The sequence below is a fragment of the Sorghum bicolor genome, chromosome 1 (genome assembly GCF_000003195.3).
Source record: "Sorghum bicolor cultivar BTx623 chromosome 1, Sorghum_bicolor_NCBIv3, whole genome shotgun sequence".
In the NCBI taxonomy this organism is placed as follows: domain Eukaryota; kingdom Viridiplantae; phylum Streptophyta; class Magnoliopsida; order Poales; family Poaceae; genus Sorghum; species Sorghum bicolor.
The window spans coordinates 16691984-16714082 of record NC_012870.2 but is presented as its reverse complement, the minus strand read 5'-3'; the positions used below and the strand labels follow the sequence as shown (position 1 = coordinate 16714082).

At 41.3% G+C, this 22099-nt stretch overlaps 3 protein-coding genes and 1 pseudogene across 3 annotated transcripts; 3 read left to right on the top strand and 1 right to left on the bottom strand.

The window, feature by feature from the left end:
• On the top strand, positions 2665-4203 carry LOC8063046 (annotated as a pseudogene).
• LOC8063045 (peroxidase 27) lies at positions 9138-12320 on the top strand. The gene is made up of 4 exons (XM_002466869.2): positions 9138-9785; positions 10215-10403; positions 10495-10693; positions 11772-12320. The coding sequence occupies exons 1-4, from the start codon at positions 9153-9155 to the stop codon at positions 12188-12190; spliced, it is 1440 nt and encodes a 479-aa protein (XP_002466914.2). The 5' UTR covers positions 9138-9152; the 3' UTR covers positions 12191-12320.
• Positions 14719-18325, top strand: LOC8065666. Its single transcript, XM_002466868.2, has 4 exons — positions 14719-14936; positions 16101-16172; positions 16533-17394; positions 17484-18325. The coding sequence occupies exons 1-3, from the start codon at positions 14796-14798 to the stop codon at positions 16710-16712; spliced, it is 393 nt and encodes a 130-aa protein (XP_002466913.1). The 5' UTR covers positions 14719-14795; the 3' UTR covers positions 16713-17394; positions 17484-18325.
• LOC8065665 (cysteine-rich repeat secretory protein 38) lies at positions 19505-20798 on the bottom strand. Its single transcript, XM_002464297.2, has one exon. It carries the CDS (start codon positions 20467-20469, stop codon positions 19636-19638), a length of 834 nt encoding a protein of 277 aa, XP_002464342.1. The 5' UTR covers positions 20470-20798; the 3' UTR covers positions 19505-19635.

The following is a 22099-nucleotide window of genomic DNA, read 5'->3' as shown; positions in this document are numbered from 1 at the left end:
CGACTAGCTTGGTGGCAACCAAGTGAACCTTAAGATAAAAATCATCATGTCAACCTTGTTCATCTCGTTGGTTCGTAAATCCCTAACACAAAATATATTTGTGCTTGTGTAGTTACTCTTGTAACTAGTTAGCTTTAGTAGCTTGCTAGTTTCCTTCTTTCTTGTGTAGCATAGAAGTAGCTCCCTTGCATAACTAATTTAGTTTTAGTAACCTTGTTAGTCACATTACTTAGTTTGTGTAGCTAAGTAATTTATGCTCTCTAATTTGACTTGTATAGCCTTGTTATTAAGCACTGCTAGTGAGCTTAGAAGCTTTGTGCTTTTGCTTACTAGTTGTGTAGGAGCTCCCCAATGTGCAAAGTACTAGTGGTATAGGTTTATGTGACTTTGCTCTTAGAATTGGTTAGGTGAGCTCTTGCTAGGCCAACACCTTGTTTGCTTGTTTAAGATCTTTTACAAGGTGCTAGAGAACTTAGATAGAGGAGTGTAGTCTCAGCTAGACCAATAGTTTTAATTTCACATTTGTTTTAGTTAGCCGACACAATTTATTTTAGAAAGGACTATTCACCATCACCATAGAAACTATGACACACTATGCTATCACAAAAGTTTTACAAAGTGTGGCTTGCAATTATCAAATATCGTATTCTTGATTTTGAATACAGGATGTAATATGTAGCATAGAAGGAACAACCTGATTAATAAACTCAAGTTTATGCTTGAAGACTTCTACACACTTGTTTTTATGTTTCTTATGCACTATCACTTTGTTAAAAATACCACTTAAGCTACTAGCAATAAGTCCTTTATTGATTTTGATGCACTAATAAGTTTTTTCTTTTCTCAAATGTGCAAGAGCGTTGTGTGCCATTTCATTAAAGAAGAGGAAAGAATCATGTTCACATCCCACATACCCGTGCTCTCTAAACTTACACAAACAACACACCTACAATATTGCACCAAGAAGTTGATAGGAAATCTTAGGCATTTGAGGAAAGAAGTTTCTTGTCTTTGCTTATTATCTAATGCACTTCGCAAGGTATCCTATTCACATTCAATGCAAACAACCATATATGGAATATAGGGTCTCCTTTACTTCTTCCCATTATATGGGCATGAAAGTATTGTTGTGAAGAAGGTGATAGGTTTTGAGTTGCTCAATTGGTATGTAGGGCCAAGAAACTTAGATGAGTGTCGATATAATTCTTAATGGTAAGAGCAATCTTGATGTAGTTTGATATGTAGTAGTTAATGTGAATGTATCATATAGAGCCTAATTCTATATTTAGTGTTGGAATAGTACTTCCATATAAAAGATGTTAAGTTGGAAATCGCAAGTTTCAAACATTTTCTACACTTTTGTTTAATTGTATTGCCAGTTAAAGTTCTATGATTTTAGTGTACATATTTTTAAATAATGACAATCATTTCTACTTTCTAGTATAACTTGCCTCTGAAAAGTTCCTTTAGATGCATTATGTCTCACTTAAGCTATGTCAAATTCAATTGTAGGGACTACACACCACATTGTTTGTTGAGTGTTGAAAACATTTGTACAACCACATTACAACAAGGGAATTGGATAGTTTAAATCACTTGGGTGGAGATTTTACTTATTAATCAAAGGGGCTGAGTTTGGAATACATGTCTTTAATGCAGTTCTACAAATGTTTGTTTGTATTGCTTTCCAAATAATAAATCAAGTGCAACTTAGGCAAAATTCGACATACAACTCGCTGCAAACATAGCAGATTTAATTCAATATTTAACCTTTTAGGTAGAAGATGAATGCCACGCACACCATATAGACACACGCTACACATACTATCACCATGCCCAACACATACCACAAGTCAAACCAAGTGTGTTGGGGGCTAGCCAGGGCCTTGGGAGTCCCCTATAGTCTACCGCCATGAGATGATCGGTGAACCAAGTTGCCTTTTTGCCAATTCGAATTGAGGAATCAGGTTCAACCAGCAGGGTGATGAGTGTGAGAGGATAATTCCATGTTTTTGCTACTACAAAAACATATTTGCCCCTGATAGTGATGAGAGAGGAGAAATCGGTGAGACTCACTATCATTTTGCCTAGACAAAATGGACTATGGTGTTGAAATGTTCACAGTGAGCCCTTAACATGATGAAAATGATAGGGGCAAGTTGCCTTTTGCCCCTACATTTTGCCTTAGGAAAATGTATAAGCAGTTTAATACAGCTTCGGATGTACCATCTCATTTGAAGGCTTTACACGGGTGAATAGGTGTCGTGGATGTGGACCGTCGGCAACGCCTACCTAACTGGGCCTATGAGCCCAAAAGGGGAACTCATAGTGGGGACCAGGTGGGAAGGCCACATTTGGCAACAACTTGGGGAGGCATTGCCTAGTTTTGACATCAAAGCCCAGGAAAAAGAAGAATATGCCTCGAATATGTAGTGGTTGTGGGGCAATTTTTGTCTAAGAAAAGCCTATGGGCGTGTATAAATAGTCCCACCTAAGAGGTTGTAAGATAGAAGGGAACAATGATTCTCTAAATTAATACTAAACATTTTGCTTCCACCGTGTTCTACTTACCCTACTCATTTCACTATTCATTCTGGCGACAACCCATTGTTTGAAGGTTGGGGCCTATAACAACAAAGTGGTTGAGAATTACCTCTTTCACTAATGTCCATGGAGAACACCGGGCCATGTGGTGACTTCGAGAAGATCATGGTTGATCTCGAGTCTGAGAACCAGATTGCTAATGTCGCTGGCACAAATCATGCCTCGACTTTGATTGCTGAAGGTAAAATCCCTGAACCCCAGCTTCTGTGCCGCCTAATCTCTGGTCTTGCTTCCAATCTAGAGAAACCTGTCCATGAGTTTGCCATCAAGAGGAAGATTTACAAAACTCTAGTGGCAATCAGGAAAGCCATCAATAGAAACCACATGAACATGGACTCCTCAGCTCGTAATAAGGCTCTCCATGCCATCTAGTGTTGTTCTATGGATGAAGGCCTTCGTTGTCTTCAAGATCATGCAAGTATGGTGAGAATGTGGACAACCCAGGGTCAACTAGTTGCCGTCAAAATGGTATGTGACATCTTCCGCCTCTCACCAGCAAACATCAATAACACAAGGTGTGTCACAACCTTTGCCTCTCTAATGTTGTCACCGTACACCACTGTGGTCCATGCATGTGAAGATGCCCTACTCTCTTTACCCCCTATTCCTGGATTTGCATTTACCATTGCAAGAGCCTATTGCCATATTCTTATAGCAATGCCACCACAATCATCACCTCAGATATGTAGCGTGTTTGCGATGCTTGGAAGGCTAAACCAAATTAGGATGACCACGGTCGAGGTCGATCACCCAAGGTTTGATGACGTAGCCGTGGATGTACTAGGATGTTTAGCAAACTGCAAACTTGTTGTTCAAAAGAAGGTTCTAAACTTGGTGGTGGGCCTCCTCACCCTAAAGAATGTCTATGATGTGCTAGGGATCCTGAACAGTGAGCTGGTTATGGCTGCCTCTGCTAACATCCATATTGAGTACCAACAGATGTTGGAGAAGGCGATTAGAGAATGCCATTCTGCTTATCCAGAGAGTATCCCAAAATTCACACTAGATCCCAAGTACGCTGTGTTCACTGATTGCATTTGCTACATCAAGGATATCATGAACAACAACCCCTTGTTACAATCCCAACTTCTAAAAGGTCTTCTAAGGATGCTTTGCCATGTCAAGTCACCGCTAGTATGTGCTGCTGCTATCTGGACCATCTCAGTCTTCTCAAAATCACTGGCAGAGACCAAAGATGCCATTGCTACACTTTCATGCCTCTTTAAGGACCTACTTGATCGGCGTAAAATTGAGAAACAGATACTTGGAAGTGAAATGGAGGATGAATACATACTTCCTACTGAATATTGTGGTGTCACTGTGCAAGGTGCACAAGGAGAGCGCCAACAACCATGGCTGATGGAGATGGAGGAATTGTTATTTGTGCGCATAGGGCTCGCACGGCAAGTAGATGGGAGCTATGACATTGCTTCAAGTTCCAAGAGCAGTGCTAGTTCTGGGTATCCTCATAAGGTATCATTGGAGCTTTCCGACAATCTAGCGTTCCTTGTGCATTCTGGAGATGCCCTCTTGGCAGATTTTGTTGAAAACAGGTTGTCTAAGCTTGTAATGAAGGCTGAAAGTTACAATGAGATTTGAACTAATAGTTTAGAGGTCTCAGGCACAATGGCTATACTGATTCATTAGCTACTTTTCTTCCATATAGGTAGGGTTTCAAAAATTAGAAATGGATTGGAGTAGTTGAACCTTGATCATCTGTACCTTAATATGCAGACTCATGTCTTTTTTATGGAGGCAAGGAAAAAATATTATCAGTTCTATGTGCTTATTACTTCTATTACTATTTCTAATATCTTTTTATTTAAATTTTGCCCTCTATTTGTGTGATTTGTGTGGTTTCATCTCTACATGGGATCAAAAGGCCATTTTGTGTTGGTTGAATTAAGATGATTGAACATACTCTTGCAGTGGATGGTACATAGCATTTTTGGAAATATCCACATATTTTGGTGGTAAATTTTTTGGGAATATCCACATATTTTGGTGCTCTTTACCTACTTGTATATTAGAAAAAAGAAATCTATAATGGAACAAGGATCTTTTATGGGTGGCTATGTTGGTGGAGTGTTTTCTTTTTCAGTAATGATAGGCTGATGCAGATATAGTTATCATTCATTTATTCTTTTATGCCTTCCTCGCTCCACAAGGTATTACATGATGGTATGACTTCTGTATTTAGTCAATGACTCCTTTGTCATGACTTTTTGTTTGAGAAAAAGGAGGTTGACTGTTTTATTCAATGAATAAATCAAACATGTCCAACACTGATGGCATGCTCTCTAGAGCTACACCTAGATAAACATTCTAATAATAACTAGAAAATTCTAATAAAAATATCACTACTCAGCTTGGCGAAATTTGATTGAAGCTCCCCATAACGCTTGCTAATGTGCCTCCAGTCTATCTATCTATCTATCTATCTATCTATCTATCTATCTATCTATCTATCTATCTATCTATCTATCTATCTATCTATCTATCTACTCTCCGTCCTGTAATATAGAGCATTCTAGTATTCAAAAATTATCCTCAAATATAATACATTCTAGAGGACAAAAACTAATTCTTCATTAAATATTTTTCATTTATCAACCAATCAATCATGTTGATGATAATATCTGATTAGAAAATAAAATGAGGGTACATGTGTCTTTTATGTTATCTCTTAATTTGTCTCAAAATTCCTAGAATGCACTATACTACAGGACAAAGAGAGTATCTATATATCTGTAAGTCTATCTATCTATCTATCTATCTATCTATCTATCTATCTATCTATCATATTAAAGAGTGAAAATTTATATCTCGGTGCACCATCTCTCACCCCAATATTCATCACTCACTCTAATTTTCTAGTGTTTCTTGTTCCATATTTATATCTATATCTAATATTAAAGAGTATATCTATATCTATATCTATATCTATATCTATATCTATATCTATATCTATATCTATATCTATATCTATATCTATATCTATATCTATATCTATATCTATATCTATATCTATATCTTATCTATATCTATATCTTATCTATATCTATATCTATATCTATATCTATATCTATATCTATATCTATATTTTAAATCTAATATTAAAGAGCATATCTATCTATATCTGTATCTACCTAATATTAAAGAGTGAAAATTTGTCTCTTAGACCATCATCTCTCACCCCTAACCTCCTTCACTCACTCTACTTTTCTGTTGTCCCTCAATATTACCATTCAGTCTACAATAACTTCAACAAAGCCCAACATATTCGCTTGTCTGAAAAGTCATGACTGAAAGTATTGTTCGTTGATTCATTGTGAGAGAAAAACACTGTTGGCTGACAAAAAGTACGGCTATATAAGGCAAGCGAATCGATCCTTTAGAAAATTTGGTTATCTAGAAATAGAGAGTAACTGATTACTAAAGAAAACTCAAGAATGAGGATTCAGTTTCAACAGAGTGGACACAGCCGGCGAATGGCAGCGACCACTGAGGCCTTGTTTACTTCCGAAAAATTTTTAGTCTTTGGTATTGGAGCATTTTTATTTTTATTTAATAATTATTGTTCAATCATAGACTAATTAGGTTTAAAAGATTTATCCTATGATTTACAGACAAACTGTGCAATTAGTTTTTGTTTTTATCTATATTTAATGCTTCATGTATATGCCGTAAGATTCGACGTGACAGAAAATCTTTAAAAAAAATTTGATGTTTAGGGTGAACTAAACAGGTCTGACTCTAACGAGACCGCCCGCCTGACATTGTTTAACCCTCAAGGAGACAAGTCGTACTTCTTTGAGAAAAAGATTTTTGCAGTCTTGGATTGAAAGCTGGTTGTTATTGAAGATCATCTCATTTTTGGATTTCCAAATCGTTCAGCATAAAAGGATTACGGCAATCATGAATAATTGACTGTGCATCTGGACAATGTTGTGCATCTGAATAACAACTTGGATATTTCTATCGTTCCGTAGTTTGTACTATATAAATACGATAAAATCCCAACAATGTTGTGCAAATGGACAATGCCAAAACAAATGATCTGCTGTTTCCTCTACTGGTACTAGGCAAAATTCACAGTTAAAGGAAGGGAGGTTCATATTAGCCAAGAAATCAGTTTCTTAGAAGCCAGTTGGTTCCGCAAAAATTCACTGGATGAACTCACTCGGAATCGACCCGTGCTGTATGGAACCAACCGGTAAACCAAACACATCATTAGTGCCCCTAACTTCTCTGAAATGGGCAATGATTTCAGAGAAGTTGTGCTGTAACAACACATTACAAGATTTTTCTCAAATATATACTTGTAGCAGCAGCACTTAGTAATGTGTTGTTTTTGCATGTAATGTATATATCCAAGACATCATCCAATTTCGGAGAAGTTGGAGGCACATCCATGTTAATTGCAATTCATACAAAAACTTCAGAGAAGTCAGTGCTGTAATTTGTGCAATTCGCTCAGTAAAAGTTACTTTTAGGATGGAGAACTTTTCTTTTTTTTTCTGCACAAGAAAGAGTAGTGCAAAAGAGCAGCAAGAGTATAAAAAGACACAGTTCATTAAGAACTTTTTCTTTTAGAAAAGAAATGAATACCATTATATATTGAAGCATATACACCTTTTCTAAAGAGTACATTATAAAGTATATCAAGTCAAAAAAAAGTCTACTGTTTCTTGTGCAGAAACAAAAAAGACTGCTTGTTTGGCAACTGAGGGAAATAAAGCTGGGAAAAAAGTGAAAAGAAGGGCGCTTTTCAACATCAAAAACAACCGCGTGAATGCATGCTTGCGGGAGAGCTTATCCACTCCACCAATCACTCGGCCCTGTCTGAAAAGAAGGGTGCACTTTAACGAGTGGATCCTGCAGGTCCCGGTCCTGATGATCCTGCTGCATTATCTACACTCATAAGCCAGCAGACCAGCATATTCCACTCCTTGTTTGCTCCAACTTTTTAGGGTTTCTGAATCCTACAGCTGTTGTTCATGGAAGATGTATATAGTACTTTGTCTTCGCTTGTTGCCAAATCCTCTACACAAACTTGCTATTTTTCTGAATCAAAACAAGGCAGACCTTAATTATGGCTTCCCGTTTTCTAGGGTGCCCACTTCCACAGTTCCACACGCATGGACATACAAACGTCACCGCGGGCCTGATGATGCCGCTATCTACCAACCAAGCAACAGAACAATGCAATCAACGATGAACAAATTATTAGCACAAATGGTGTCCGTCACCGTAAAGAGCAAGTTATGTTCTGTAATTCATTAATTCTACCACTACTATGCATGAACCCACGTAAATCCACTGTACGCACGTCAACGCTGGATTCTCACTCTGCTCTTGGTTTTATAAAAATCGGCCTCGCACATTCCAGGATGGGAGGTGTGATTCGGGAACGTGGGATGTGATTGTGATCACTAGGTAATTATAATCTACAGAACCTGAATGCAATGCAATTATACATTTGTTAACATTTATCTCGGACCCTGATAATATCAGTAAGACCACATTTGTTTATCACAGTCATCAGTTAAAAAGCACAGTAAGATCTGCTATCTCCCTTCTTTTCTTCTACAAATCTGATTAAGTAACGAAGGGATAGATCAGTGCTGGGAGTTGCTTCTTTCTGCTGGGGAAAGAAGTCAAACACAACACATCCCCTGGGTCCTGGGGCAATTTATTTGTTGCTTTTTTTTCTTCGATCTAGTGAACACTGGGGGAACTTGTATATGTTACATAGGATGATTAGTTTAAAACTCTGAATGGGAAACAAACAGACCATAATAAAACTAGTTTTCCCGGCATTTGGCGAAGACAGGGAGCAAACAGCAGTAAAAAACTTGGTCAAATGTGGCCTAAACAATGCATCACGCAAGCTGCTGGCCTGATCAGATAAGATCGGGGCATCAGCAATGAGATCACAAATCATAGAGCTCCAGCAAAGCAAATCCCCTCCCCGATCGACCACGTGATCTGCACTCGGGGCCCTTGAGAAGCCCGATCCCGTCACCATAATTCTAAGCACTGCTAGCTCTGACAGCCTGATCGATCTGCACTTTAGTTTAACCTGTATAAAGTATATACAGTGCCGACTCTAGCTACTAGTACTAATCAACAACTACTCCTTGCATTGTCAGAAACATCTCCCGTGCAATGTTCCCAAGTAGGAGTAGTAAATTACGCAAAAAAAAAAGTAGGAGTAGTAAATCGTTGGTAAATGACAGCCATCGCATTCACACGATGATGAGTTGATAGGCGCAACAAGTGGAGTACTCAGACCACAGTCTATTTATTTAAGTTTATCGATCCAATTTACCAAACGAAAGTGGTAAAAAATGATGGAAGAAGACTAACTGATATCGCAATAAGCAACCAGTACTAACTTTATATCGGACACAATTTCTGTCTGCACTCTGCAGATGGCATCTGCACCATGTAGTATTCGTATGCGTATACGTATACGTACACGGTACAGCCTACGCTAAGAAGCCGGAAATCCATGGCCAATCACATGGCATGATGCGGCGGCCATGACAGCCGGGAGAAACGACGCTGGCAGCGCTGCCCGAGATCTCGCGGACCGATGTGGCATACTGGCATGGCAATGGCAATGGCAATGGCATTGGCATCCATCCACCACACTCCACTACCCTACCAGTACTCCATCCATGCATCCATCGCTTTCCACTCCACTCCTATATAAACATATCCCGGGGACGGCGGACACCGCCCCGCCCGATCACCACCTCTGCTCTGCTCTGCTCATGTGCGCGGCGCGAGGCTCGAGCCCGCCAAACCAGGGAGGCAAAGCTAAGCAACCGACCGCTTCCTCTCAGATTCCATCTCACTGCAGCAGCAGCAGCCTGCGCCGCTTGTGCTACTGCTGCTACACTGCCATGGCAGCGCGCCCGGTTCTTCCTTCTCCTGCTCTCCTCTTGCTTCCCCTGCTGCTGCTTGTGACTGCTTCGTCAGGTGCCGCCCATGGCTACGGCCACGGCGGCGACGACGACGACGGTGCGGGTAAGCTCAGGGTCGGGTTCTACAAGGACTCGTGCCCGGACGCCGAGGCGATCGTCCGCAGGGTCGTCGCCAAGGCCGTCCACGAGGATCCCACGGCCAATGCGCCGCTGCTCAGGCTTCACTTCCACGACTGCTTCGTCAGGGTACGCTTCAGATTCCATTGCTGTCTTGTACTTCTAGTAGTAGATTAGTAGTATATGGTTTCACTGCAAAGTGCCCGGCTGTTTTCTTTTCAACGGGATTCAGTGGTATCCAATGCAGCTTCTAATGATTTTCACTCAGTTGTGCTTGTGCACGAACTAACCTGACTGAGACTCTTTTTCTTTCTCTCTTAAAAAAAGAAAAGAAAAGAAAAGCGTCTCTGAAGCTTTATCTGGAGAAGAGGCAGAAAGAGCAAAGATTCCCCACACGCGAATCTCTCAAAAGCGTCTCATTTTCTTTGCTGGATGTTGTTTCGAGTTGAAACAAACTACTACTACTCTACATCACTTTCACTTCAAGTGATACTCTGAAAATCCGTTCCCTGTTCCCTGACCTTCGTCCCCATTGGCCAATCGTCGCCATTGCTGCAGGGCTGCGAGGGGTCCGTGCTCATCAACTCCACCAAGGGCAACAAGGCGGAGAAGGACGCCAAGCCCAACCTCACGCTGGACGCCTTCGACGTCATCGACGACATCAAGGACGCGCTGGAGAAGCGATGCCCCGGCACCGTCTCCTGCGCCGACATCCTCGCCATCGCCGCCAGGGACGCCGTCTCGCTGGTACTGTACGCTGCCTGAATACCTGATTCCTTCCTGGAAGCAGAGCCATGGCTAATGGCTGAGGCTGACTGCAAACCAACAATGCAAACAGGCCACCAAGGCGGTGACCAAGGGAAGGTGGAGCAAGGACGGGAACCTCTACCAGGTGGAGACCGGCAGGCGGGACGGCCGCGTCTCCAGCGCCAAGGAGGCCGTCAAGAACCTGCCGGACTCCATGGACGGCATCCGCAAGCTCATCAGGAGGTTCGCCTCCAAGAACCTCAGCATCAAGGATCTCGCTGTTCTCTCAGGTACAGTACACACAGTACCATAGTATATTTATTAATATAATCTGCACTGTTTCGACGGGCTTTGTTTGTTTAATTGTGCAGCTAGTACTGCTGCTGTATTTCAGCTCATAGCACGCAGAGGTCTCTCTTTTTAAATGAAGTTTATTTTCTGGAGACCTACACCTACACTACACGTGTGTCGGTGTCGCACACTTGCACTACTGCTTACTGAATCTGAAACTGAAATATAGGAAATGTAGCTTATGTGGTAAAAAATCAGGGGAAAAAAACGTCTACTGGGTTTTTTTATTTGAAGACGGAAAATACAAAGAAAAAGAGAAAAATGTTACAACTTGGTATCGTCAGATCTACTTATTAAAAGTTATTGACTTTTCATTTGACGAAGATAAAAATGGCTTAGATTGTATCTTGAATGAAATCCTCAAGGATTTTCTTTTTCAAAAGTGAAGGGCACACCACTCAAGAATCAGTTAATACGGCATGGTCATCAGTCATCACAATCTGTAGTACTGACTTGTTCCATGTTTTTTTTTTGCAATTCATATTGGTCCCTGTCACGTGGCATGTAGAATTATATAGACCTTGTTTAGTTCACTCAACAAAATCAAAAATTTTTCAAGATTTCTCGTCACATCAAATCTTACGGCACATGTAAATATAGTAAAAAAATAAAAACTAATTACACAGTTTGCCTGTAAATCGCGACATAAATCTTTTAAGCTTAGTTTATAATTGGATAATATTTGTTACAAACAAACGAAAGTGCTACAGGCCTCGAATCAAAAATTTTTGGAAACTAAACAAGGCCATAGTCTTCTTGAAAGGTGGCACTTTTGCGACTCAAGAAAAGGCAAGTTAGGAAATCGAAATGTGGAGACAAGATTCTTTCACATTTCATTATAGTATACAGTACCCCTTAATTTCTCGTATTCGGATTTTCTCTACTGTATGTTTTTTTCTGGAATTGCTTGACCCCAAGCAAAGCAAGTTTTCTTGAGATGGCTTGCAAACGAACTTGCACTTGGCTTTGTTGCCATCGTTGTGACCAAACAGCAATTACTCTCCTATATATATCCAGGTGCCCACGCGATCGGGAAATCGCACTGCCCGTCGATCGCCAAGCGTCTGCGCAACTACACGGCGCACCGGGACAGCGACCCGACGCTGGACGGCGCGTACGCGGCGGAGCTGAGGCGGACGTGCCGGAGCCGCCGGGACAAGACGACGGAGCTGGAGATGGTGCCCGGCAGCTCCACGACGTTCGACACGGCCTACTACGGCCTGGTCGTGAAGCGGACGGCGCTCTTCCACTCCGACGAGGCGCTGCTCAGGAACCAGGAGACCAGGGCGCTCGTCTACCGCTACAGGGACGCCGCCGCCGGGTCGGAGCAGGCGTTCCTGAGGGACTTTGGGGTGTCCATGGTGAACATGGGCAGGGTCGGCGTGCTCACCGGCGACCAGGGAGAGATCAGGAAGAGATGTGCCTTCGTCAACTAGCGATGTAATACTTTCTAGCTAGTATGTGATGATGCCTGTGACTGTCAATTACTCATATTATTACGACCGCGTCTTGCCTCAACTATATATTATATGCTGGAGTTTCGAAAAGCCTCTTCGTTTGAGCTTATTTGTCGAATCTGTCAGTACTTTTCTTTCGCAACAAATCAGCAAATAATACTTTCAGCCAAACGATTGCATTTCGTATACAGATTTATAGGAAGCGTTTTAGAATTTATGATTGTGGGTGTCAGTCTGGGTTGAGGTCGTTTGTAACTGTGACTTTGATGGAATGTGATAACACGTTCCATTTTGTGTGGACACGATGCTGCAGCATGCTACCGCATATGGCAATTGGCAAACAAGAAACTTGAACCGCTTTTGACTTTGGAAGGGATTTCGAGGATTCTCTCCTCATCATGTAACACACCTGTACCTGCTGGCGAGACTGAACCGACAGCGTGAGCAAGAACGAGAGGATATTCTCCTCAGGTTCAGAATTCAGATAATGATGATGATGACTTGATCTTCTCCATGATACACTGATACAGCACTGGATTATAAGACATATATATATACACTCACAGAACACTGGCCACTGGGGCCTACGTGACTCCCTGTCTTCATCTTCAGCTTGCTGCCTTGCCGTAGTGTTGGCTGTGACATCTTCCCCCCTTTGCTTGACCCCAAGCAAAGCAAGTGCATGTGGAAATGCCATCTTGAGAAGATAGTTGTCCTCCTACGTTGTGGCATCTTTTCGAAAAACTTCTAGCGCACTGGGACTCGTGAGGAATAGCCTAACTGCCCTTCTTGACGAGCCGTCCATGAAGGATCTGAGCTGGATTGTCCAGATTGACCTGTGGTGGCAACTGAGCAAAAACTGTAGAATGACTAGCAGTAAAAGCACTTGAGGTACAAGATATTGAATACATGCATGATGATTTGTGATTTGTGAACCATCTGGCAACTCCAGTTTATAAGCGACATATCTTGAAGGCAGCAACGAACTTGAGATCAATTTGGGGTATGATCAGTGGCGGAGAGGCAGGACACTACGATAGGGTATTCCAAAAGGAATTTTCTCCAAAACAAAAAGAGCCAATAGCACTGGTAAAACTACATATTTTAGTATACAAATAATATGGGTATTCCATGGAGCACCAAAGAATACGGTTTGTGCTTCAGGAGAATTTGATCTCCGACTTAACATTCACGATTTTGTTATGTGGTTATTATCAGATTTAGCCTTCATGCTGTGATTCCGAGCTGCAAGCAAATGAGTGCGAAGAAGCTCGGTGTGCATCTCATGTTCAGCAACCCAGTCATGAACTGAAGAATGAGAGCTGTTCGGTCGAATACCAGGGCCAACGATATACAGTTTTATTGCAAAAATTTCTCGATCAAAACAAAAACATAAAACAACTCAATCTGTTTGGAAGTTGAATTATCCCTAATGCCAGTTTCAATGCATGTTTTATGGGAGTGTCATGCACATTAAATAGGGTGCTACATAAGCAAAATTGCTGACTTGGCAGGGTTATTAAATGAAGGAGTTTCATCAGATGAGAGAGGAGTTTCATCCCCATGAAACTCATGTGGCTTGGTTACCTAGTTTATAGACTTGGTAACTGTGTCATGAAACTATGTATTGAGACTGGCCTAAAGCATTTAGGGGGTGTTTGGCACTGCTCCACGAACTCTGCTCCACAAACTCTGCTCCACAAACTCCACTATAGAGTAGCTCCACAAAAAACTGGAGTTCGTGGAGTACCTCTTTAGATGCTCTCACAACCCTACCCTTTTTTTTCTCGAACTGAGTGCGTAGAGCTGAAACCGTTTGGCTAAAAAAACGTGAAGCAGAGCTGAAAAGCGTGAAGCAGAACAGTCCAAAACACCCCCTTAACATCAAGAACTATTACATAATAATATTGATACAAGCCAATATCACACTTTCATATTGGAGGACTAGTAAAATTAGAATTGTTTTTTTTTCCATAAATGCATTTTATCTGATCTCGCTAATAAATAAACTGGATTATCGGGTTTATTGGAATTTTGTCGCCTATAAATTTTTCCCTGGCATGAACTTAGGGTGCCGTCTGTAGAGAATCAAGGCAAGAACTCCCACTGTTCCTGCTCATTTGGGACAGAAATGTTCTTTTCCTAGCATTTCTCTTATGAAAAGAAATTAATTCATGTAAATTCTTGTGGAATTCCTGCGTTCTCCAGGGGTGCTTAACATGTTATATGTTATAATAAAAAGTGTATAAGATATAAGAAGATAGATATATCGGATATATTATAATTTCAGATATAAGAACTTTTTACTAAGGTAGCATTTAGAAGCGTCGAGTTTTATACGATGATTGACTTGGATTAGATTATTTTAATTTTCAAATAGGAAAATCCACTAGCACAGCACGGTTAAGAACTTAAGATAGATGCTGGGCTGTTGTTAAAAAAAAAGATAGATGCTGGGCCGCTTGGGCCGTCCGAATCTCTTGGACCGTCGTCTTCTAACAGAGAGAGATCCAGTGTTTCTCAAGAGAGCGCGAGTCAGCGAGAGCGAGAGAGAGAGAGAGAGAAAGAGAGCAGGAGACCGGCAATGGCAAAGGCGGCACCACCGGCGTTCGTGTACCGGATCAGCACGGTCGACGAGTGGACGGAGTTTCAGCGCACGGGCGCCACCCTCGGAGGCGACCTCGACCGCTCCACCGGCTGCATCCATCTCAGCGACATAAGCCAGGTAACCCCGACCTTAATATGCCTTGATTTCTTCCGGCCTACCGTACGCCTTGGCTAAAATTTCCACAATCCGTACTTCCGTGGAGACCTATCCGCTTGCTGGAACAGATTTGGGTTGCTCCGGTGTTCTTGAGTTGTATGATACGTACTTGGGATAGGTCAATCACAATCAGTTCTGGAATCTATGGCTTGGAGCAGGTCAATGTTGTCTGCAGATGCAGTTCACTGCACAGTTAGTTTTAGTTTGCGCTATGTTATTTTAGAATTTTATTATCCATTTGATTTGATGGGATTTGTTGGTTACAGAACTCAGGGTAGAGGTTTGGGGGCATGTTTCTTTTCTTTATCTGTTTATTATTATATGCCCAGCTGTTACATAGTTAGATTGTACTGGCGGTTGATGCTATTTAGGATGACTGACAATTGACTGTAAGATAATGCTTAGTATGTTGTATGTACTATTTAAGATGCAGAGTACATAATGGGTTTATCTGTAAGCCTGCTGGAGCCTGGAGCTGCAGTAAGACATTTCTTGTGTACAGTAATGATATGATGCAATCTTGCAAATGGATACGCCTGCCAACTCATTCCATGTTTGTTCCACTCTTATAACTTTTTTTTCTTTTTATGATAGGTTCCTTCTGTTTGATAGCTTTTACAAGACTCTTATAACTTTTTTTTTCCTTTTTATGATAGGTTCCTTCTGTTTTTGATAGGTTTTACAAGAATGATATCTAGAAGTTGTGGTATGCTATTGTAAATAACAATTAAAATTGAAGTACGGTTTACCAGAAATCATTGAACCATGCAATTTTATTCTCTTAAAATGTTCTGCTCAGTTTTGATATATGTAAATTATTGCACTCTAGATGTTATCCCAAATAACTGTTTGAATATCGTTACTCCATCTGTAAGTACATTGTTTACTTATTGCCAACAATGTTCGAAACTTAAAATGTTAGCCTTTCCAGGTCCTACAAGATGCATGAATTCCATTATGTTTACTCAACATATTTTTTTGTCATTTTTTTTCTTCTGTATATAATCAAAGCTGGGCAACTTATCTCTGATTTAACTTGAATGTGATTCCTTTCATTTTTCATGCTGTCACTCATATATTTTTTCTCGAGAACTGAAGATTGTTTAATTCTTGGACCTGGTGAAGGTGAAGATGACTTTAAAAAACTTCTTCCTGGGAAGGAATGATCTATACTTACTGCAAATTGACGCTTCCAAGGTATATTTAAATCCTATATCTGTTGTTGATTTTTTTACTTTCTAACTACTTTAGTATTTGCAAAGATGTGGTGCTCTTTTGTATAATGTAGATCTACAATGCTTCACTGCTCTTGTTTATTACTTATTTCTATGGGAGGTTGCATACAGACAAGTTAATTATTTGTTTGTCTAGATGGATAAGAAAAAGTCATGTTATTGCTGTTTTTCTATCATTCTATCATATAGCTTTGTCAATTTATAGTTTTCCATATTCTCTCAGCAATGTGCCAATAATTATGTTCAGATAATAACCTATTATGTATTGCGTACTGGGTTTCACATGCTTGTTCTTTATTTTTTTTCTCCTTGTTTATCTTAGCTTGCAGATGGATTAATTTATGAGGCAAGTGATGATAATAACTATTTTCCTCATTTCTATGGCCCTGGTCGGAGCTTTGTACCTCTTCAACTAGATGCTGTCGTGAAGGCAGACAAAATAGAGCTTGCAGACAATGATTTTACCTGTGGTCTACTTGATGGCAGTGATCTCCCAAGCTGATTTTTAGAGTCTCACATTTATCTTAGCAATGTTCATTTGAGTTCTCAACCGAAGCTTAGTTTTTATGATCTCTATGGGCAGAAGTCATACTCATATATAATAGTGACAGATTGTACCATCCAGAATTATCAACAGCTATGCATACACTTTCTTGGTGTAACCGTGGAAGATAAAATATGATCATGGGAAGTTCAGAACTGTTTGGAATTTATGGATCATGATGGATCAGGATGTTCATTATGCTAAAGCAAATAATACAATGTGTACTTGTTGTCATGTTACATCCAGTGCCTTGTTGCATAGACATATAAGTACTATATGTTGAATAAGCAATTGTTAATGATTCTGAAAATGGGGGTTTTACATCGTACTGTATATTAGTAAAGAATGCAAAGGGAGGTACTTCTGAAAATACTCTATGTTGAAATAAGCACCTTATTGTGCTTCAATTGTTAATGATTCTGAAGAAGTCAGTTTTACATGGTACTGTATCAGTGAAGAATGCAAAAGGAGGTACTTTAGAAAATACTTTCTAGCATTAGGTTCATGGTACGAATATTGCAGATAAAGTCTACAGATGTTATTGCATATTTTGAAGGAATAGCAGACATTTTTGAAAAGATGGTTGCGTATCAGTTCTGCTGGTGATTGGGTTGAGCTTTGCACAATATCATTGCAACTGGTAGGTCCTAAACTATCTAAGTCAACATGTACTACTATGTTCATCTAACTTGGAATAATTAGATGCATGACTTGAAATTGTTAATGCAGGAATTGAGTGCACCACTCTGTCCCTGTTGTGCTCGCTCCTTTGTTGCCCCTACATGTGTCATTTTTTACTGCTATGGTTTCTTCGAGGTGCATCGGTTTGGAATATATTAAATATCATTGAACAATTTTTTGTTGTTGTGGAAATTTCTTAACTGTAGAGTGTAGTATCAGTGTCTACAAGATCCTACACAACAGAGACTTCTATCTTTCCCTGGCAGATCCTGAAAGGCACAGATTGAAGCATGGAGATTGTAGATGGTAGCATTTTGGTGCATGTTGAATTTGGAAGTGTAAGAATGCGGCGACTGCTGCCCATCTTGTCAACTCACCAAACAACTTGTAATGGTCAAAAGTGGTGGGGAACTATACAGGAGATTAAGGGACTGTATCTGCTGGCATGAAATGCTCACTTCCTCGCTGGACTGGAAGGAATTACCTGATGGTTTAATCAATGGAACATGCTCCCCCTCAAATTTGTTAGTTGTTTCCTTGTGTCCAAGTAAATAAACTTACAAGATTCTATCCATTCGAAGAACTTCAGATGCAGCTAGAGGCTTTCGTGACATATGAGACATGGGTTTTTACTCCTGGATGGAGTTCGCCAACCATTTGGCGGGTCCTAACGAATTCACAGGTTTTTACCTCTGTTGTTCCAAGACCTCAAGTTACATACTATGCTTAGTACGTGTCTGTTTGGAAAATTTTCATAGAAAAAAAATAATGTATTTGAAAGTACCCTTCGTGCATGTGCATGTGCATGTGGTACTGTATTGGTAATTTGGTATATACAATCCTAGTACATGCCTAACTATCTGAGAATATCAGGTCCTGATTTTGACTTTGACATGGGTACGGGATGGGCTACTTGGACTCTTGCATTTGCATCGTAGCGCGCGTGATAATAATAATCATCTCCGATGTGTTTATGGAAAGCTTTCACCGCTGGATTTTTCAACAGTTTGTGAGTGCCTTCTGCGAATGGAAGATGGTTAAATGGTCTCTTTTAGAGTTGTCTCAAAAACTCCTTCCATTCTAAATTATAAGTCATCTATATAAGTCATCTGTTTCTCTATATATATAGTTTTTACTACTAGATATATTATAAAAACTTTATACCTAAAAATGTTACAACGACTTACATCTTCCAAATTATAAATTACATTTGATTTTCTAGATATATAGCTTTTGATATATTTAATTGTATAGCAAAAAATGTATATTAGAAAAGCCAAAACAACTTGGAATGGAGGGGAGATATCTGTCTAATTGAGGAACTTTTGGGGCTTTGGGTGGTAATTTTTTTCCCTTGGAGATTGTTTAAACTAGCAAATATGTTCATATGTTGTAATGGAATTTACATCTTGTTATACGGTTATTTGAATGAGTTATGACTTAGAGATTTATGTCATTTGTTCTAATACCCCTTGTAATAACTTGTATACGAGCATTGGTCACAAAATAAAGAGAGTTGTATGAAAGCATTGTGAGATAAAATATTATGACAGAAGAATCTAGTTTGACTTTTAATATTAGAGATAGATAAGACTAATCCCTTGGCCATTTGAAACAAAAAAAAAACCTTAGAAAAATGTTGTAGTGGTCGTTAACAAATTAGGTATTGCACGCTAAATTTAAACTGAAATTGCCCCGTTGAGAAATATGTGAATTCGGTCTTTTCTTTGGGCATTCATTCTAGCATCCTTCATTAGAGCTTTGTGTATCAGCTAGTTTTAGAAAGGTATGTTCAGATTACTATTTTTCTGTAAAATATAGAGTATTTTATAAAGCTCATGAAAAAAGAAAAGGAAAGAAAAGGTATGAGCAACACTAAATGACGAATAATATCACAATCTTGAACATCTATTTCAGGATACGATCGTAATGTTATGCTTTAACAATTTACAATTCTAATCATGATTTCGCTGGTGAAATACACTGTACAGTGACCGGGAGCGAAATCGATCCCTGAAACGGGACTGGCATTGGTCTGTAAGCACAGTTGTCAAACGAGGAACAGCAACTGGAAATAACGTTTTTGTTGTAATTTGATTTGATTCCCTTGGAATCTCGACTGTGCACAATTAAGTTAAAAATTTACAGATTACAGGTGCAAACAAAACCTATGGAGGAGCAGTTATTAATTATTATCTTATTAGGAGTCAAAGAATGGAGACAGCTCGTATCTGAGGCTGCAGCTTCCGCCCAGCACCCTGCCGCCCTCCGGCGCGCACCCCCTAGCCATCAGCTGCGCAATGGCGGCGTCCAGGCACGCCTTGCAGTCCCCGCCGGAGAGGTCCTTGGTGCACTGCGCCATGGCGCGCAGCCTCTGCTGCTGGCCGCCGCCGCCGCCCTGGCCAGCACCAGCAGCAGAGGCGTCCTCCCCAGCGGCGAACAGCAGCGGCGAGAGGTACGCCGTCCTGGTGAGCCGCTTGAGCAGGCCGGCGACGTCGCGGTCGAGCTCGGCCGACCTTGCTGCAGTGGGTGTCCGCAACGCGACGGCGTCGGGCAAGAAGGCGCGGTGGTCCCAGTCGACCTCGCCGAAGAATGGGTCATCGTCGGGCCCCGCGGAGTAGCGGAGCGTGCAGGCGTCGAGCCAGACGACGGCGTCCGTCTTGCGCGCGCACAGGCGCGGCGCGTGCGTCCGCGCCGCGGACCGGATGCACGCCGCGCACGCCGCGCGCGCCACGTCGCCGCGGCACAGCGCGAGGCCATGCACGACGCGCTGGCCGGCGCCGCCGCTGCCGACCGTGGCGATGTCGAACCCGCCGGCGGCGGGGGCCTTGGCCTCGAGGAGGGACAGCAGCCGGCGGAGGTTGCTCGCGAACGCGCTGTCCGCCGCGAAGGTCCCCGCGCCGGAGCACGATGCGACGGGCGCGCTCGTCGTCGTCCACGTCCAGGTGCCCGCCGCCTCAGACGACGACGGCCAAGTGGAAGCAGCGGCGGCGACGAGTGCCAGAAGGAATAATGCGGCTCGATGAAGAACCATGGCTGCGCTGCGCTGGACCTGGACGGCTGGAGAGCTAGCTCTGAACCTTGGATTGCAAGAGACTGATCGGGAGCGGCCGGGAGAGGGAGACGAGCATGCATCCAAGTGAGACGGTGGCCGGCTTATAAAGAAGCAGCAGCAGCAGCAGCAGCTAGGCGTGCAGTGCGCAGGTCGAGGGGAATGGGAAGATGCCAAGATGGTGGTGGCGACGAGTGACGCGGGGTGGTTGAAGTTGAATTGAAACGGCCCAGCAGTTACAGCTACAGCAAGGAAGGAGGAGTTGCTGTGGTTGGACCGCGGAAGGATGGAAACGGAGAAACGAGCAGAACTTGGTAGGGGGGAGAAGAAGGCTCCGCTCGGGTCGGCGCGGCGCGTTTTCGCCTGGACGCGGAAGAGGTCGTAGTATTTGCCAAGGCAAGGCTGGAGCTGGAGCTGGACGTGGTCTGATGCTTTGGTCTGGTCTGGTCAGCGTCTGCGTCTCCTTGGGAGGGGAGGGGAGGGGAGGGAAGAGCAACGGCATAGGCAACCACGGCTGACCCTATGACTGGCAGGCAATACACGTGTCATCCTGGTTTTTTTTTTCTCTAATGGTTGGTAACGGTTTGGATTTAACAAGTGTCACTATGATATTCGTGTTGGTTAAATTTGACTAAGTTGCTAAAAAGTATTTAAAACATTTAAATCTCTAAATAATATTAATTGTGAATCACAGATATTAATTATATATATAGTCAAAAATTAAAAAGTTTGACTCTTTGAAAAATGGAAATAATACTTATTTTAGAATGAAGGGAGCAGTGCGAGAAGGTAGGACTAGTACCGGTGGTTTGGAGATTCCTACACTTACAATTATTCACTTGGTGTGAGTTTTTTTTTTCAATAAAAGAATAGGAAATATGATATTACAGTATGTTAGAGCAGTCTTACGAGAAACACGGCCAAAAAAAATTGTTTACAGGACAAGTCCAGATCGAACACTTAACAGCACCAATGATCCTCGCTGCGAGCATGTAATAGGCACTCCCTACTCCCTCCATATCCATAAAACAAGTCGTTTTGGACAATGATACGGTCTCCAAAGTTTAACTTTGAGTTCTTTTTTTTATAAAAAATATTTATCAAAAAATGGTATAGATATATTTTATGAAAGTATTTTTAAGACAAATCTATTCATATAGTTTTCATATTTTTAAACTCAACAACTTAAAAGTTATTCATGATTTATATTCCCAATGTTTGACCCAAACCTTGTCCAAAACAACTTATTTTATAGGTATAGAAGGAGTATAACATGAGACAACAAAGTATGTCCCTTGTTATAAAAAAAGAAGAAGAAGAAGAAGAAGAAGAAAGAAAGAAAGAAGAAAGAAGAAAGAAGCATGAGCAACATCTACAAGCAGCAAAGCACAACCACTACAGTTGAAAACGGATGGGATAAATCTCATTCCGTCCGCAACCGTATACTGTATTTTTCTGTTCGTTTTCATTTTTTTCTGGGATAAAAGGAAATGGGACCGAAAACGGGACGGATTAAAACGGGAGCGGGATCGAAAAGAGTAGAGCGTTTGTCCGTCCGTATTTGCGGAATCCCGTTTTTTTACCGGGATATCCCGTTTTTCATAAAACGAGA

Excerpts from the sequence above, each read along its gene's own strand:
- LOC8065666 (XM_002466868.2), top strand. The coding sequence starts at position 14,796 with ATGGCAAAGGCGGCACCACCGGCGTTCGTGTACCGGATCAGCACGGTC. Across the intron at positions 14,937-16,100 it reads ATCTCAGCGACATAAGCCAG|GTGAAGATGACTTTAAAAAA; the intron begins GTAACCCCGACC and ends GACCTGGTGAAG. Across the intron at positions 16,173-16,532 it reads TGCAAATTGACGCTTCCAAG|CTTGCAGATGGATTAATTTA; the intron begins GTATATTTAAAT and ends TGTTTATCTTAG.
- LOC8063045 (XM_002466869.2), top strand. The coding sequence starts at position 9,153 with ATGACAGCCGGGAGAAACGACGCTGGCAGCGCTGCCCGAGATCTCGCG. Across the intron at positions 9,786-10,214 it reads TCCACGACTGCTTCGTCAGG|GGCTGCGAGGGGTCCGTGCT; the intron begins GTACGCTTCAGA and ends CCATTGCTGCAG. Across the intron at positions 10,404-10,494 it reads CCAGGGACGCCGTCTCGCTG|GCCACCAAGGCGGTGACCAA; the intron begins GTACTGTACGCT and ends CAATGCAAACAG.
- LOC8065665 (XM_002464297.2), bottom strand. The coding sequence starts at position 20,469 with ATGGTTCTTCATCGAGCCGCATTATTCCTTCTGGCACTCGTCGCCGCC.